General features: G+C 40.6%; 1 protein-coding gene across 4 annotated transcripts in view; it reads right to left on the bottom strand.

The window, feature by feature from the left end:
* MARK1 (microtubule affinity regulating kinase 1) overlaps positions 1-16729 on the bottom strand; it is a 142924-nt gene extending 126195 nt beyond the window's left edge. For all 4 annotated transcript variants that reach the window (XM_082612509.1, XM_082612507.1, XM_082612508.1 and 1 more), the window contains exon 1: positions 16585-16729. In XM_082612509.1, the coding sequence (XP_082468635.1) occupies positions 16585-16635 (51 nt within the window). In that variant the 5' untranslated portion in view covers positions 16636-16729. The remainder of the gene's footprint in view (positions 1-16584) is intronic.
* Positions 16730-18382: the final 1653 nt, after the last annotated feature.

Genomic DNA, 18382 nt, shown 5'->3' on the forward strand with positions numbered 1-18382 from the left:
AGATAAATAAAATCATAAATGAAAAGGAGATCATTCAACTGATGCCACAGGACCCTAAGGGACTGCTATGAACAATTAATTACGTGCAAAGAATAACCTAGAGGAAATGGAGAAATCCCTACAAACACAACCTACCGAGACTGAACCATAAAGAAACAGAAAATCTAGGGAGATATATAACTAGTAAGGAGATAGAATTAGTAATCGAACACCTTCCAACAAAGAAAAACCCAGTACCAGACGGCTTTACTGGTGAATTCCATCAAACATTTAAAGAAGAATTAATACCAGTCCTTCTTAAACTTTTCCAAAAATTGAAGAGAGGGGAACACTTCTTAACTCATCATATGAGGCCAGCATTACACTAATACCAAAGCCAGAAAAAGACACTACAATAAAAGAAAACTAAAGGCCAATAACCCTGATGAAGATAAAGGCAAAAATCCTAAACATATTAGCAAACCAAATTTAAAACATATTAAAGGATCATACACTATGACCAAGTTGAATTTATTGCAAAGATACAAAGATGGTCAACATATGATAACCAATGTAACACACCACACTAATAGAACAAAAGATAAAAATCATATGATCATCTCTATTGATGCATAAAAGGCATTTGACAAAATTCAATGCCCTTTCATGGTAAAAATTCTCAACTCTCTAGGAATAGAAAAATTACCTCAGCATAATAAAAGCTTCATATGAAAAGCCCACAGCTAACATCATACTGAAAGTTTTTCCTCTAAGATCAGGAATAAGGAAAGTATACTCACTATTGCCTCTTATATTCAACACAGTATACTCATCCCTCAGTATCCTCAGGGGATAGGTTCCAGGCCCCTCTCCCCCTATGGATACCAAAATCTACAGATGCTCAAGTCCCTTACATAAAATGAAAGAGTACTTGTATATAACCTACACACATCCTTCCACATACTTAAATCATCTCTAGATTACTATTAAGTAATATAATAATATAATATGAATAAAAGCTATGTAAATAGTTCTTATTCCACAACAAATTCAAACTTTGCTTTATGGAACTTTCTGTAATTTTATTTTTCGAATTTTTTTTAGTCGCAATTGACTGGACCCATAGATGCTGACTCTGCAGATATATAGGGCCAACTGTACTGGAAGTCCTAGCCAAAGTAATTAGGCAAGAAAAATAAATAAAGGGCATCCAATTGGAAAGGAAAAAGTAAAAGTATCTTTGTTTGAGCACGAAACGATCTTATATGTAGAACACCCTACAAATTACACACACACACACACAAACTGTTTGAACTATAAACAAATTCATAAAAGTTTCAGTACAAAATCAACAAATATCAGATATGCTTCTATACAGTACCAACAAACAACGCAAAAAGAAAATTTAGAAAACAATTCCATTTATAATAGCATCAAAAACAATAAAATGCTCAGGAATAAACTTAACCAAGGAGGCAAAATACTTTTACACTGAAAACTACAAAACATTGCTACAAGAAATTAAAGACACAAATAAATGGAAGGATCTCCTATGTCATGGACTGTAAGATTTAATGTCGATAAAATGTCCATACTACACAAAGAAACTACAGATTCAATACACTACCTATCAAAACCCCAATGGCATTTTTTACATAAACAGAAAAAACAGTCCTAAAATCCACTGGGAACCATAAGGACCCTAAATAGCCAAAACAAGCTTGAGAAAGAACAAAGCTGAAGGTCTCACACTTTCTGGCTTCAAAACATATTACAAAGCTACAAGTAATAAAACAGTATGGTACTGGTATATAGACAGACATATAAACCAATGGAACAAAATCTAGAGACCAAAAATAAATCTATCTATATATGGTCAAATGATCTTTGACAAGAATGCCAAGAATACACAAGGAGAAAAAACACAGTCTGTTTCAACAAATGGTGCTGGGAAAAATGGATATCCAGATGTAAAAGAAAGAAAATAGAACTTTCTCTTGTATAATATACAAAATTGAACTCAAAATGGATTAAAGGCTTAAACTTAAGGCCTGAAACTATAAAACTCCTAAAAGAAAACATAGAGGGAAAGGTTCACCACGTTGGTCTTGTCAATGATTTCATGGATATGACACCAAAAACACAGGCAACCAAAGCAAAAATAAGTAGGTGGGATTACATCACACTAAAAAGCTTCTGCACAGCAAAGGAAACTATCAACAGAGTGAAAAAGCAACCTATGGAATGAAAGGAAAGATTTTCAAACCGTATATCTGAAAAGGGGTTAACATCCAAAATATGTAAGGAGCTCCTACAATTCAACAGCAAAAAAGCAATCAGACTTTTTTAAATGGGCAAAGGATTTGAATAGATATTTCTCCAAAGATGTATAAATGGCCAACAGGTATATGAAAAGATGCTCACCATCACTAATCATCAGGGAAATGCAAGTCAAAACCACAATGAGTGATCACTTCACACCTGCTACAATATATTATCAAAACACAAAACCAGGAAATAACAAATGTTGACGAGGATATGGAGAAATCAGAACCCTTGTGCAATTAGTGGTAATGTAAAATGGTGCAGCCACTATAGAAAACAGTACAGAGGTTCCTCAAAAAGTTAAAAATAGAACTACCCTATGACCCAGCAATCCCACTTCTAGGTATTTATTCAAAAGAACTGGAATCAGAAATATCAAAATAACAAAGAGATATTTGCACTCCCACAGTCACTACACCATTATTCACAATAGCCAAGATATGAAAGCAATCCAAATGTCCATCAATAGCTAAATGGATAAAGAAAATGTGTGATATACATTCAACAGAGTATTTTTCCACCAGAAAAGGAAGGAAATTCTGTCATATGCTACAACATGGATGGAACTTGAGAATACTATTCTAAATTAAATTAGCCAGTCATAGAATGATTAATACTGCATGAGTCTAGTAGGGCCAAGATGGCAGAGTAGAAAGACCCTGAGCTCACCTCCTCTTAAGAACACATCAAGATCACAATGATCTGCAGAACAACCATCAATGAGAAGGACCAGAACCCACCGGAAAAGATCTTCTATAACTAAAGACATAAAGAAGGAAACAGAGCAAGACAGGTAGGAGGGGCAGAGTTGCAATATAGTCAAGTCCCATACTCCCAGATGGGTAACCCACAAACTGGAGAATAATTACATTCCAGAGGTTCTCCCATAGGAGTTAGAGCTCTGTGCCCACGTCAGGCTCCCCAGCCGCGGAGTCTTATACCAGGAAGACAAGCCCCCAGAGGATTTGGCTTTGAAGGCCAGCAGGGCATAATTTCGGGATCCCCACAGGACTGGGAGAAATAGAGACTTCACCACTAAAGGGCGCACACAAAATCTCACATGTTCTAGGACCCAGGGCAAAAGCAGTAATTTGATAGAAGCCTGGACCAAACCTATCTGCTGATCTTGCAGAGTCTCCCAGAGATGTGGGGGTCAGCTGCAGCTTACACCATGGACCCCTTCTACCTCATGAATGCTTGTGCTGGCGGGTGCCATTGTGGGATCCCCCCCACGCTCATCAGCACTGAGACTTGTACCCCCCAAAACAGCCTGTAGGACCAGTGGTGGGACGCCTCTGGCCAAGCAACTGGGTGGGGACACAGTCTCACCCATCAGCAAACAGACTGCCTAAAGACCTCCTGAGCCCACAGCACCTCTAGACATGGCTCAAGATATGGCCCTGACCACCAGAGGGCCTAGGACTCAAATCCACCCACCAGTAGACAGGCACTAGCTCCAGAATCTACTGCCCCACGCGGCTGCCTTCCAGGAAGCTCTAGCCTCTGGCAGCCTCACCAACCAGGGGACAGGCTAGATGCAAGAAAACGACAATCCAACAGCCTGCAGGCCCAGCCTGCAGTCCCAGCCTGCCCACAGCAGGCCAGACCCTGCCCTGAGACCAACTGGACCCCACCCTGCCCACTATCGGGCCAACACAAGCTTCAGGACACCCCACACCCCATAGCCCCATAGCCAACTCTGTCAGGAACCAGCCCCCCCAACCAATGACCTGACACCAGCTCTGGGATCCCTAGGCAACCAAACTCCAGGACCTGGTGCTGTCTGCGAGCAGTCCAGCACTAACCCCAGGACCTGGCTTCAACCACCAGTGAGTCGGCAACAGCCCCAGAGTTTTCTGGATCCTGACTCTGCCCATCAGTGAGCCAGCATAAGCCCCAGGGAGCCTAGGGGTTCTGTAAACAGCCACTTCGTGACCCAGTACCACTAACCAGCGGCCAGCAGCCTCTGCACAAAGCAGGGCCTGGCAAACTAGCAGACTGGGAGCCAATCAAGCCTATCAGACTGCCCACAGAGCCCACAACAACAGAAGGACCCATGCAGCCCTCACGGGGGAACTCCTAGAGCATATCACTTGGGTGATGAGAGGAACTGCATTCTTGGGAAACGTAATCAACCTACAGACACACAAAAAAATAAAAACAGTAACTTAAGTAAAATGTGGTGACAGAGAAATAAGATAAAACCTCAAACAAAGAAACAAGATAAAATCCCAGAAGGAGAACTAAGTGAATTGAAGAGAAACAATCTACACAAGAAGGTGTTCAGGGTAGTGATCATAAAGATGATCAAAGAATTCAGGAGAAGAATGAATGCACAGAGTGACAACTTAGAAGTTTTTAACAAAGAGTTAGAAAATATAAAGAACAACCAAATGGAGATGAAGATTACACTAACTGAAATGAAAAATACACTAGAAAGAATCAACAGTAAACTAAATGATAAATAGGAACAGATCATTAAACTATAAGACAAAGTAAGGGAAATCACTGATGCCTTAGAGAAAAGAAGAAAAAAAGAATGAAAAAAAATGAGGAAAGTTTAAGAGACCTCTATAACATCAAGCACACTAATATTCACATTATAGGGATCCCAGAAGGAGAAGAGAGAGAGAAAGGGGAAGAGAACATATCTGAAAACATCATAGCTGAAAACTTTTCTAACCTTGGGAAAGAAACAGATATCCAAGTCCAGTAGGCACAGAGAGTCCCATACAGGATTAACCTAAAGAGGAATACACAAAGACACACTGTAGTTAAAATGGCAAACAGTTAAGACAACATTAAAAGCAACAAGGGAAAAGCAACAAACAATATACAAGGCAACTCCCATAAGGCTATCAGCTGACTTTACAGCAGAAACCCTGCAGGCCAGAAGGGAGTGGCATGATATATTTAAAGTAATGAAAGGGAAAGACCTACAACCAAAAATACTCTATCCAGCAACACTCTTGTTCAGATTTGATGGAGAGATTAAAAGCTTTACAGTACAGATAAGCAAAACCTAAAAGAGTTCAGCACTACCAAGCCACTTTTAAACAAATATTAAAGGAACTCCTCTAAGTGAAAAAAGAAAAGGCCACAACTAGAAACATGAAAATTACAAAATGAAAAAGCTCATCAGTAGAGGCAAATATAACAAAAAGGTAGGAAATCATCCAGGCACAAAGCTAATAGGAAGTTAAAAAGACAAAAGTAGTAAAATCATCTATGTCCACAATAAGCAGTTAAGGGATACACATAACAATTAGATGTAAAATATGATATCAAAAACAGTAGTTGTGAGGGGAGGAGTACCAATGCAGGGTTTTCAAAATCCATTTGAAATTAAGAGACCAGCAAATTAAAACAATCACATATATACACGTAGCTAGATAAAAACCTCATGGTAACCATAAACCAAAAATCTATAATAGATATACACACAAAAAAAGAAAAAGGATACCAAACATAAAACTAAAGATAGTCATCAAATCACAAGAGAAGAAAACAAAAGAAGGAAAAAAAAAAAGACGTATAAAAACAACTCAAAACAAGTAACAAAAGGGCAATAAGAACATACACAGCAATAATTACCTTAAATTTAAATGGACTAAATGTTCCAATCGAAAGACACAGCCCGTCCCTGGTGGCGCAGTGGTTGAGAGTCCACCTGCCAATGCAGGGGACGCGGGTTCGTGCCCTGGTCCGGGAGGATCCCACATGCCGCAGAGCGGCTGGGCCCGTGGGCCATGGCCTCTGAGCCTGCGCATCCGGAGCCTGTGCTCCGCAACGGGAGAGGCCACAGCAGTGAGAGGCCCGCGTAATGCAAAAAAAAAAAAAAAAAAAAAGACACAGCCCGGCTGAATGGAAACAAACAAACAAAAAGACCCTTATATATGCTGTCTACAAAAGACTCACCTCATATATAAAGACACAGACTGAAAGTGAGGGGATGGAAAAAGGTATTCCATGAAAATGGAAATCTAAAGAAAGCCGGGGTAGCAATGCTTACATCAGACAAAATAGGCTTTAAAATAAAGACTGTTACAAACGAAAAAGAAGGACACTACATAATGATTAAGGGATCAGTCCACGAAGACAAAATAATTGTAAATATATATACATCCAACATAGGAAATCCTAAATACATAAAGCAAATATTAACAGACATAATGGGAGGAATCGACAGTAACACAGTAATAGTAGGGGACTTTAAAACCCCACTTATATCAATGGACAGATCATCCAGATAGAAAATCAATAAGGAAACAATGGCCTTAAATGACACAATAGAGCAGATGGACTTAATTGATATATAGAAAGCATTCCATCCAAAAGCATCAGAATACACATTCTAGAAAGAGTGGACATATGCATGTACAAACCTGATTCACTTTGCTGTACAGAAGAAACTAACACAACATTTTAAATCAACTACAATAAAAAATTTTAATTAAAAAACGAAAACAAAAATGAATTTAGCACCATGATGAACAGAATTGCGTCACTACCCAAAAACTGAAATGCAGAACTTTTTTTAATATTTGTGATTATTTTTACCAAAAGTACACTTTAAGAATAAATAATATGTAGATTTTACACATTCTTTCCAAGTGCACATGGAACACTCTCCAGGAGAGATCACATGCTAGGCTACAAAACAAGCCTTGGCAAATTTAAGAAAACTGAAATCCTATCTAGCGTCTTTTCCAACCACGATACTATGAGAATAGAAATCAACTATGAGAGAAAAACTGCAAAAAACACAAACGTGGAGGCTAAACAATATGCTACTAAACAACCAATGGATCACTGAAGAAATCAAGAGGAAATGAAAAAATACCTAGAGACAAAACAAAATGAAAACACAACGGTCTAATTCCTATGAGACGCAGCAAAAGCAGTTCAAAGGGCGAAGTTAATAGCGTTCCAAGCATCTGGGGAAACAATAAAAATCTCAAATAAGCAACCTAACCTTACACCCAAAGCAACTAGAGAAAGAACAAACAAGGTCCAAAGTTAGCTAGTAGGAAGAAAGAAATCATAAACATCAGAGCAGAATAAATGAAATAGAGGCAAAGAAACAATAGAAAAGATCAATGAAACTAAAAGATGCTTTTCTGAAAAGATAAAATTGATAAACCGCTAGCCAGACTCATCAAGAAAAAAAGGGAGAGGGCACAAATCAATAAAATTAGAAATGAGGAAGAAGAAGTTACAACTGACACCACAGAAATACAAAGGATCATAAAAGACTGCTACAGGCAACTATATATGCCAACAAAATGGACAACCTGGAAGAAATGGACAAATTCTTAGAAAGGTACAACCTTACAAGACTGAGCCAGGAAAAAACAGAAAATGTGAACAGACCAATCACAAGTACTGACATTGAAACTGTGATGAAAACTTTCCAACAAACAAAAGTCTAGGACCAGAAGGCTTCACAGGTGAATTTTATCAAACATTTAGAGAAGAATTAATGCCTATCCTTTCGAAACTCTTTCCAAAAATTGCAGAAGAAGGAACACTCCCAAACTCATTCTATGAGGCCACCATCACCCTGATACCAAAACCAGACAAAGATACCCCCCAAAAAAATGTTATAGCCCAATATCACTGATGAACATAGATGCAAAAATCCTCAACAAAGTGCTAGCAAAGGAGGCAAGAATACACAATGGAGAAAAGATAGTCTCTTTAATAAGTGGTGCCAGGAAAACTTGACAGCTACATGTAAAAGAATGAAATTAGAACATTCTCTAACACCATACAGAAAAATAAACTCGAAATGGATTAAAGACCTAAATGTAATGCTGGATACCATAAAACGCTTAGAAGCAAACATAGCCCCACAAACTGTGAGGCTGGGAAGTAGATATAGTCATGTTCAAGAAGTCCAAGAATGGCTTAACTTCCTTAGGTTTGTTTTAAACAATTAGTGTTGCTCTTTTTAACACAAAGAATACCAAGTTGATATGCTGTATGGCTAGGTCTTTGTTAGGTGCTCTGACATAAATCACAGCAATATCTTTGTGGATCCACCTCCTAGAGTAATGAAAATAAAAACAAAAATAAATAAATAGGGTCTAATTAAACTGAAAAGCTTTTGCACAGCCAAGGAAACCATAAACAAAACGAAAAGACAGCCCACAGAACGGGAGAAAATATTTGCAAACGAAGCGACCAACAAGTGATGAATCTCCAAAATATACAAACAGCTCATGCAGCTCTATATCAAAAAAAAACAAACTCAATCAAAAAATGTGCAGAAGATCTAAATAAACATTTCTCCAAAGGAAACATACAGACGGCCAAAACGCACATTAAAAGATGCTGAACATCACTAAATATTAGAGAAATGTAGGTCAAAACTACAATGAGGTATCACTTCACACTGGACAGATGGCCCTCGTCAAAAATTCTGCAAACAATAAATGATGGAGAGGGGGTGGAGAAAAGGGAAACGTCCTACACTGTTGGTGGGAATGTAAATTGGACAACCAGTGTGGAGAACAGTATGGCGGTTCCTTAAAAAAGCAAAACTAGAACTACCATACGAGCCAGAAATCCCACTCCTGGGCATATTATCTGGAGAAAACCATAATTTGAAAAGATACATGCACCCCAATGTTAACTGCAGCACTATTTACAATAGCCAAGACATGGAAGTAACCTAAATGTCCATCAACAGATGAACAGATAAAGAAGATGTGGCATATATATACAACGGACTATTACTCAGCAATAAAAAAAAGAATGAAATAATGCCATTTGCAGCAACATGGATGGACCTAGAGATTATCATACTAAGTGAAGTAAGTCAGACAGGGAAAGACAAATATGTGATATCACTTATATGTGGAATCTAAAAAAAATGATACAAGTGAACTTACTTCAGAAACAGAAACAGACTCACGGACTTCAAAAACGAACTTATGGTTACCAAAGGGGAAACGTGGTGGTGGGGGGGATAAATTAGGAGTTTGGAATGAATGTATACACACTACTATATATAAAATAGATAATCAACAAGGACCTACTGTATACCAGAGGGAACTCTACTCAAAATTCTATAATATTCTATAATAACCTATATGGAAAAAGAATCTGAAAAAGAATGGATATATGTATATGTATAACTGAATCACTTAGTTATACACTGGAAACTAACACAACATTGTAAACCAGCTATACTCCCAATGTAAAATAAAAAATTAAATTAAAAGATAAACAGCTCATAAACCTCAATATCAAAAAAAAATAATCCGCTTTAAAAATGAGCAGAAGAAGTGAATAGACATTTCTCCAAAGAGGACATGCAGATAGCCAAGAGGCACATGAAAAGATGCTAAACACTGCTAATCATCAGGGAAATGCAAATGAAAACCACAATGAGATATCACCTCACACCTTTTGGGATGGCTACCGTCAAAAAGAACACAGATAACAAATACTGATGAGGATGTGGATAAAAGGGAACCCTCTACACTGTTGGTTGGAATGTAGAGTGTTTCAGCCACTGTGGAAAACAATATGGAAGTTTCTTAAAAAACTAAAAATACAACTACCATGTGATCCAGCAATTCCACTCCTGGGTATATACCCGAAAAAAAAAACAAAAACACTAATTGGAAAAGATATATGCATGCCAATGTTCATAGCACCATTATTTATAACTGCCAAGATACGGAAGCAATCTAAGTGTCCATCAACAGACAAATGTACAAAGAAAATGTGGTGTGTATGTATGCAATGGAATACTACTTAGCCATAAAAAAGAATGAAATGTTGCCATTTGCAGCAGCATGGATGGACTTGGATGGTATTATGTGAAGTGAAATAAGTCAGACAAAGGCAAATACTGTATGCTATCACTTATATATGGAATCTAAAATATACAACAAACTGGTGAATACAGCAAAAAAGAAATAGACTCACAGATACAGAGAACAAACTAGGGTTACAAGTGGAGAAAGGGAAGAGGGGAGAAGCAATATAGAGTAGGGGATTAAGAGATACAAACAATTACATATAAAATAAGCTTCAAGGATATATTGTACAACACAAGGAATATAGCCAATATTTTATAATAACTATAAATGGAGTATAACCTTTCAAAATTGTGAATCAGTATATTGTACACCTGCAACTTACATGATATTGTACATCAACTATACTTCAAAAAAGAAAAAAAACTGTATGAGTCCACTTAAATGAGTTATCTAAAGCAATCAAACTTACAGAAGCAGAAAGTAGAATTGTGGTGGCCAGGGGCTAGAGAGAAAGAAAACTGGAAGCTGTTCAATGAATATAAAGTTTCAGGCATGCAAGATGAAAAGGTTCTGCCTCAGTTAACAATATTGTATTGTACATTTAGAAATTTGTTAAAAAGGCAGATCTCATGTTATATGTTTTTTCCCACTATAAAAAAATAAATTCAACAAAAAGTTTAACAGTGATTTAAATACAGCTAAAGAGTTTTAGTTAACTGAAAGATAGACCTAAACATGTTACCTGCAGAAATTGTACAGCAGATTGTACTATAGATTACAGTAAAGGGAAAGAATGAAATAGGGGAAAAAATGAATGAGCATCTAAGACATATGTAGGATAGAAAGAGAATTTTAGCATATCTAATCAGAGGACCAGAAACACTAGAGAGAACAGTACTAAGGCTATATTCAGAGAGATAATGGCTGCTCCATTTCCAAAATTTATGAAAGATATAATCCACAGAGTTTAGATCTAAACAAATTATACAGTTTGTAGTACAAAGACACAATAACTCACAGAAAAAATGAATCAAGAAGTTAAAGCATAGCTATGGAGAACAGTATGGAGGGTCCTTAAAAAACTAAAACTAGAGTTACCATGATCCAGCAATCCCACTCCTGGGCATACAGCCAGAGAAGATACATGCACCCCAATGTTCATAGCAGCACTATTTACAATAGCCAAGACATGGAAGCAACCTAAATGTCCATCAACAAATGAATACACAAAGAAGACGTGGCATATATACACAATGGAATATTACTCAGCCTTAAAAAAAGAATGAAATAATTCCATTTGCAGCAACATGGATGGACCCAGAGATTATCATACCAAGTAAAGTAAGTCAGTAGAGAAAAACAAATATCATATGATATCACTTATATGTGGAATCTAAAAGAATGATACAAGTGAACTTAGTTACAAAACAGAAATAGATTCACAGAAATAGAAAACAAACTTATGGTTATCAAGGGGGAAAAAGGGCGGGGGGGGAGGATAAATTGGGAATTTGGGATTAACAGATACGCACCACTATACATAAAATAGATAAACAACAAGCACCTACTGTACAGCACAGGGAACTATATTCAATATCTTGTAATAACCTATAATGTAAAAGAATCTGAAAAAAGAATGAAAAAAAGAATCTGTATTAACAATCACTCTGGTGTACACCTGAAACTAACATAACATTGTAAATCAACTATACTTCAATTAAAAGAAAAGAAGTTAAGGCATATGGAAGAGTTAAGGTACAACATAATCTAATCAGAGTACCAAAATAAAATTCTAAAGCGACCAGAAGCAAGGCAATGTTCAAAAAGATAATATATGGTAAGTATCCAGAACTAATCAAAAGAATATGAATTCAAAGACATGAGAAGCAAACAAGAAGAAAAGAAATCCATACTTAAATACACTGTAGTGAAAGTATAACACCTAAGGAAAAGAATCTTAAAAAGAGACAGACAGAAAAGACACCTATACCTACTGGCAGATGACTCCTGAACAGAAACAATGGAAATAAGTAGACAATGGAATATCAACTTAGAATTGGAGACTGAGCAAGGCTCTCTTTCAAGAAAATGGACAAAAAATATTTTCACATTTAAAAAAGAAAGTTTATGACTAACAATCCTTTACCAAAAGAACTTTGAAGATGCTATCAGGAAAAGGGAAAATGACCTCCAAAGGAAAGTCTGAGATGGAAAAGGGAATGGTAAAAAAATAATAATTTAAAATATGTGGCTGATTCTAAACAACCTGAGCTTTAAAAGAATAAGAAGGAGAAGGAGAAGAAGGAGAATTAGTAATAGCATTGAGTTCAGAAGGAAAATAATAGAAGGCAAAGACATTTTCTTCTCACAATGGACCATCCTGCATACCCACTTTGGAGACCAGTGGTATGGACTATACATCACAGATGTTCAGCTACAGCAGACAGCAATGATGGCTGCAATCATTTCAGAGGTCTTCTTAAAAACATGAGCCATGCCATAAGGGACTTGTAGGTTTGGGATAAGGGGAAAAGAATAGGGCACTCCAGACAGAGAAAACAGCAAAGGTTCAGGAATGAGATGAGCATGGCATACCCTGTTCTTCAACCAATAAAGTATCGCACATGTTCTTTTGAAATCTCTAAGACAAAAGCAAAACAAAGCAAAAACCTCAAGAAGCAATAACGTGAGTAGAGCAACAGTGGAAGACATCAGATATTCGTTATGACCTTGGGCGGGTCACTTCACTCTCTGAAGGCTTTGTATTATGTAATATCTACCGTTCCCAGTGTCACTAATATATTTTGATGACAAATGAAAAAATTCAAAAGGGGAATATTATAGGACTGATCTCTTATATATTATTACTAGTCATTGTACTGGCACTGGCGATACAGAACAAAGGAGACAAAGCAAATCAGCAATTAGAAGGCAATGTGATAGGTCCTGTGACATGAGAGGTATGCACAGGGTACTGAGAAAACCCAGCAGTAGTGGCAAAACCATGCTTCCTTCTTGCCTTTTCAAACTACTACTGTCCACCTTGGTGGTTGTTCCAGTCATCACAGTGAAATTCAGATCTATGAAAAGAATCATCATCAAGAGTTTTGTTATTAAAAGTTTCAAAATAAATTTAACCAAAGTCAATTTTAAAACAGCCAGAGAAGGAATCAAATCAATTTCCTTCATACTGATCAAAATTTCACCACAGAAAGCTAGTAGGGACACTTTGGATCCATAAAAATTAGCAAAATTAGAGTTTTTCTAAAACATGAAAACCATTCTTGCTCCATTTAAAAGTACATAAGAGTAATGGTAATATATTCTCTCTATCCACGCTGGAATTATCCAAGTATAATCTAACAGAAGCAAAAAAAAAAAAAAAAAGAAATATTTCAAATACCCATTCTCTTTCTGGACTTACACTTTACAACCTAAAATCAAACACATTTTGCATAAATTAATTCTATGATCTACAACATATGTTTTCTACTTCACTGCGAAGTATTCATTGCCTTTAATCATCGGTTGTTCTGTTGTATTTAGCCATTTGAGGCCTATTAATAATGCACACACAAATCCTTCATCTAAGAAAATACTCCTGAAAAAATACACACAGAATGTCCTCAGAGAAAAGCAATTCTTTCTCACTCAACTAGATACAGTAGTAGTAAAGAGGAGAATATTTACTACTAATGTTACAGGGCTGCAACATTCTTCTTCTGAACTGTTTAATATGTATATAATATTAACATTTACTTACATATCCTCAATATATATTAGTGACAGAGGGAAGGGTAGATATCACATATTCCCAAGGATACCAAATCCATTCACATATGACTAAAATGCTTATAATAACTGCAAATGACAATACAATTCAAAGATTCTTTACTTACCTTATTTGTTTAAATTAAAATATTTGGGGCAGTAATAAAATGTTTTTAGTTATGTCCTTAATATTCCAAAAGGCTTACAAGCATTTAATAGTCACACGAATGTAGATTTTCACAACCATTTTTTAAAATGTGTCAATTTAACTGAAAACTTCAAACAAATGTTCACTTTGATTACCACACTGGCCTTAATATATTAGCTAACAAGCAGATATGTTCCTTTATTTCACTGATGAGAGGTAAGCAAGAACGGGTAATGACATTTACTACCAACCAGAGAACAGAGAGAGACAGGCATGGTGATTTAATAGCCATCACTGGTGATCCCTTTGATAAACACCTATGGCAGCTATAAACCAATTTAGCCCTATTTACACACAGCTTTCTACTGTACACTATTTCTTTGGGACTATATTTACCTTTCTTCTTAAGTTCTTTGAGGGGAGAGGCCTTGTCTTAAATACTGCTTCTCTATCCCATCCAGCGCAAGAAACAAAACTGAGTGCATATGTATTGATAAATTAACAGCCACAGTATAATAGGTACTTCGCATGGCAATTAGGAGAAAATCAGGATGTGGGTAAAGGAAGCTAAACGGAGCTATAGTTATGCACAATGCAACCAACAACAAGGGACAAGATGATAAAAGTGACTTTGAAATAACATGCTCAGAAACAGAGCAAATCAGTTTACTTAGCACAATCATTTTCAGAAGGTATAGCAAAATTTAGCACACTTTTATTGCTTAACTGAACCCCTCCCCCCCTTTTTTTTTGGTCTTACAAGTGATGCTGCATTTTGCACTATTCCCTGATTCAGATTTGTATAATGCTATCTCATGTCTGTATAAAGCACCTTATTCATACAACTGTGGAAGGAGCTATACTATTCAAAATCCAAAAGAAAATAAAAACAATGTATTTTTCCACCTTTCCTAGGTTAAAAACACAGAGTGTTTTGCTAATAAAAACAAAGGTCATCATCTGTCTTACTTTTCATTCATACTGAATGACACGGTTTTTTAAAGATTCTCTGTTAGAAAAATTCTGTACTACCTTGGCTTTAAAATCAACTTTAACCCAATTTTGCACCTTTGTCTGTCACCTTCTTCAATCTCTCAATCAAAATTATGTATCAATTATATTTTTATAAACAATCAGGCTTTGAAAAACAGTTACGATGTAAACTAAGTTATAAGTTACGGTAACAGCAACCTTACACTATATCTTTACCATTTGAAATGCACGACACTAGACAAGACAAAAGCATACTCTGAAATCTCTTCCTGGGTCTTCTACAACAGTCTCTTACCAAAATTTCTTCTCCCTTCGTATATCAAGTTTCTGTGCGCCCCTACTCTCCAAGATTAAAAAATCTGTTTATACCTCCCTCCAACACTTCAGGGGTGAGTTTGTAAGTCTTCTGTCTCATATCTTTTGTTTAAGAACGCCAAAACCCTTCATTATTTTATTTTACCAACCCTATGAAGGCAGTGATACACCAGGGGCTGGAGGGTCAAGGAGTTAACTGGGCAATCAGAAATTGGACAGCCGACCAAAACTTAGCACCCCTCTAAGGGGTACGCAGACCCAGTCCGAAAAATCAGCAAAGGCCCTCTTTACAGGTCATGAAGGCTTTAAAAAAAATTATTTTTAAACCCTTTCCCACAAAGGAACTCACGCGTACACACAACTGCACTTTTCAGAATGTGGAAATACAACTGATCTGGTTCTTTCGGTTTTCAAGAGTTTAAACACCAGGGACATCTGCATCTAGATAAAAACTCCTGAGGGCAATTTGATCAAAGACACAGAAAATCCTTCCTTCAAAGAAATGCACCTTGTGACACTCCAAGGAGGAGGAGAGGTATTTAAAGTAAAACCTGCCCTGAATTATTACCACCGACTTGAGAAAGAGAAGCAAAAGCCGTTGGCTTCATACAGCTTTTAAACATTTTGCTGTAACCCTGGGGCCACAGAAGCTGATGGTGAAATTCTTCTGCTCATCTCTATAGAAGAGTATCACACAGCAGTAGAAACTCGGGACACACCAACACACACATCCATCTCTACTCCCATTCTCGTCCCTTCCATTCCCGACCTTCCCCCTTTGGTGCCCAAGACCCAAATGTGGACACAGTGTTACAAAAAGCAAAGTCATGGGGCAATGCAGGCGGGTGGGAGGGCAAAGGACCGAAAGAGCCAGGAAAGCAAGGGAAAAGAGGCAGTCGGCTGGCTTGTCTGTGATCATAAAGGAAACATTCGGGTGGGGATACGGAATGCCGCGTGGAAATAAAACCGTCCGGGATGCCCACTCTGCCATCTCCTTGTGCCTGTCGCCCTCCATCACCCCATCGTCTCCCGGAGGACCACCTCCGCGGGGAGGGCGCCACTTACGGTGCCCCCACCCTCACCCTTCATGGGAAAGCAGTGAAATGCGGCTGGAAGGGAGAATGGGGGCTCAGCCGGGGGCGAGGGTCACACCGGGCGCCAGGTGGACACCCTGCGGCGGGTGGCCGCTCTGGAGCACCGGGGCGGCCCATGCGGAAGGTGAAGGGGGTCCGGGGAGCGTCTGGCCCCGCCGCTCCCGGGGAGGCTCCGGCTACTCACGTTCTCCGTGTCCCGCTCATTCACCGTCGGCAATGGCGTCCGGGCCGACATTTTGTGCGGGCGGCGGGGTCGGGCCGGGGTCTCGCGGGCCGGGCTGCGGGCCCCGGGAGCGAGCGGCAGGGGTTGCGGCCGCGGGCGCGAGACCGGGGCCGGGCCGGGGCGAGCGGCTCCCACAGGCCGCGGGCGGTGCAACAAGCGGCCCCGGCGGCGGAGCGGGGGGAGAGGACGCGGAGGAAGGGGAGGGGGAGCCGCTTCCCGCGGCGGCGCCGCCGGGGGACGCGAGCCGGGGCGAGGGAGGGCTGCGGGCGAGGGCGGTTGCCCGGCGCGGGCCGGGCGGCGAGGCCGGCGGGATGCAGCACCGAGGCTGGGAGGCGGGGCGGGAGCCGGGGGGCGGCGTCCGGGCCCCGCTAGGCTCTCCCGGCCATGGCCGAAGGTGAAGCGGCGCCGCAAATCACTGCTTGGCTCGTCCCGCCGAGCGCGGCCGGGAGCCGGGAGCCGCGGCCCTGACAGCGCCGCCCGCGCCGCGCCCAGCGCCCCGCCTCAGGTGAGCGGCGCCGCCCGGCCGAGTCGCAGCCACGCGACCGGGGCCCAGCGCGGCCGCCGCCCCCGCTCGCGGCGCCCCGCGCCTCCGGCTCCCCCGTCCCGGCTCGGTCCGCGCGGTCCCCGCCGCCGCCACAGCCGCCGCGCCTGAGCCGGGAGGAGCGGCCCGAGCCGGCTGCGCGAAGAGCGGCGGGCGCGGCACGCTGCGCCCAGAGGCACTTGGCGGCCGCCGCCGGGTGGGCGGGCGCCAGCCGAGGGGGCCTCTCCATTCATTCCCTCATTAGGGATGCGGGGCCGCCTCCGGCTCCTCCCGCGCTCCCTAGCCCGCCCGTCCCCGTGTTTATTTTTGTTTCTCGCCCCACCCGCGGAGTACGGTCGTCTCAGAGCTTCTGGTGGTTTTTAGTTTGATTCATGTTTGGGTTTTGCCGGGGGGAGGTGACAGGGCGCTGATGCAATTGAGTGGTCCTCTTTTTGTCCGTTTCATGCGGGAAGAATGGGTACGATCCTACCCTGGATCCGACACCGCCTATCTCCTGGCTCAGGACTTTTCCCATTCTTAAATTCATCCCCTCCTCCCCCGTTTCTCAGTTTTCTCAGTTTCTGTCCGCCCCTGAGCCCTCTCCTGGGAGCCGTTGGGTTCAGGGTCACTCTGATAGTTGGGCAGAGGGCACAAAAGCCCCTAAAAGCGCCAGCAGCCTCGGAGGCTCTGCTCCAGAACCCTGTGCGAGGCGCTCCGGCCAGGCGGCTCGCCTAGGTGCCCGGCACCGGGCAGCCTCCTTGGGAACCGGGTCGGCGGAAGAGGTCGCCAGGCGCCCGCCGCAGCACCCCCAGAGTGGCTGAGCCCCGGGAGTCACGACGTCTCCCCTGGCTGGTCGTCACTTCCTGGGACGCAAGGAAGTGTCACTTAGGCGAGCTTGTTTAGGGAGGGAGGGGAGCTGTCACTGATTTTGGCCCTGGCCTACCTCCTCCAGGTGGCTTCCTCACCCTTCCACCCACCTGCCACTTCTTACATCATGCAGACATCCCTCTGTAATGCGTTACGCAGGGCCCATTGGCCCCCTAAAAAGCAATGCTGCTGCTTCCTATCTAATATGAGAGCTTACATTTTGCACACTCAGCCTCCAGAACAAAAACCTTACAATCTCCCTATTCCTCGTCTTTCCAATATGTCTTTTTCACTTTCTTTCATGACTGGTCAGGACGATAAAAAGAGCAATAGATAGAAGGGGATAAATTCAACTTTTAAGCTACTTCCTTA

This window comes from Mesoplodon mirus (assembly GCF_964341445.2).
Source record: "Mesoplodon mirus genome assembly, chromosome: 3".
NCBI lineage: Eukaryota > Metazoa > Chordata > Mammalia > Artiodactyla > Ziphiidae > Mesoplodon > Mesoplodon mirus.